At 45.0% G+C, this 956-nt stretch overlaps 1 protein-coding gene across 1 annotated transcript in view; it reads right to left on the bottom strand.

The window, feature by feature from the left end:
- Positions 1-154, bottom strand: part of LOC104773541 (squamosa promoter-binding-like protein 8) — a 5,215-nt gene extending 5,061 nt beyond the window's left edge. Inside the window, exon 1 of the mRNA XM_010498179.1 lies at positions 137-154. Within this exon, the coding sequence (XP_010496481.1) occupies positions 137-154 (18 nt within the window). The remainder of the gene's footprint in view (positions 1-136) is intronic.
- Positions 155-956: the final 802 nt, after the last annotated feature.

The following is a 956-nucleotide window of genomic DNA, read 5'->3' as shown; positions in this document are numbered from 1 at the left end:
TCGCTCGCAATTTCTTGTTCTCCATCGAGAAAAGGTCTAATGGATGCGTTAAGCTCCAGGATCGCTACTTTAACAGCTTGATTAGGAGCTACGGAAACGCTGGGCTCTTCCAGGAGTCAGTGAAGCTGTTCGAGACCATGAAGAAGATGGGCATCTCGCCTTCCGTGGTCACCTTCAACAGTCTTCTCTCTATTTTGCTTAAGCGCGGCAGAACTGCTATGGCCCATGACATGTTCGACGAAATGCGTCGTACCTACGGGGTCACCCCAGACTCTTTTACTTTCAACATATTGATTAATGGGTTCTGTAAGAATTCCATGGTGGATGAAGCCTTTCGGGTTTTTAAGGAAATGGAGCCTTATCATTGCGATCCTGATGTTGTTACGTATAACACCATCATCGATGGGTTATGCAGAGCCGGCAAGGTCAAGATTGCGCATAATGTTTTGAATGGAATGATGAAGAAAGCAACGGACGTGCATCCCAACATCGTTAGTTACACTACCCTGCTGCGAGGGTATTGTATGAAGCAGGATATTGATGCAGCATTGCTTGTGTTTCGTCAAATGCTCTGTAGAGGGCTGAAACCCAATGCTGTTACTTACAATACTCTGATCAAGGGGCTCTCGGAGGCTCAGAGGTATGATGAAATCAAAGACATTTTGAATGGAGGGGATGCATTTACCACTTTCACTCCAGATGCCTGCACTTTTAATATTTTGATCAAAGTTCACTGCGATGCTGGACATCTGGATGCAGCGATGAAGGTGTTCCATGAAATGGTGGATATCAAGTTGCATCCTGATTCAGCTTCATATAGTGTTTTGATTCGTACTTTGTGCCTGAGAAATGAATTTGACAGAGCCGAGACGTTGTTCAGTGAGTTATTTGAGAAGGAAGTACTGTTAAGCAAGGATGGATGCCTGCCTCTTGCTGCTGCTTATAACCCGATGTTC

Source organism: Camelina sativa, unplaced genomic scaffold (assembly GCF_000633955.1).
Source record: "Camelina sativa cultivar DH55 unplaced genomic scaffold, Cs unpScaffold00566, whole genome shotgun sequence".
In the NCBI taxonomy this organism is placed as follows: Eukaryota; Viridiplantae; Streptophyta; class Magnoliopsida; order Brassicales; family Brassicaceae; genus Camelina; species Camelina sativa.
This window is presented reverse-complemented; position numbering and strand designations above follow the sequence as displayed.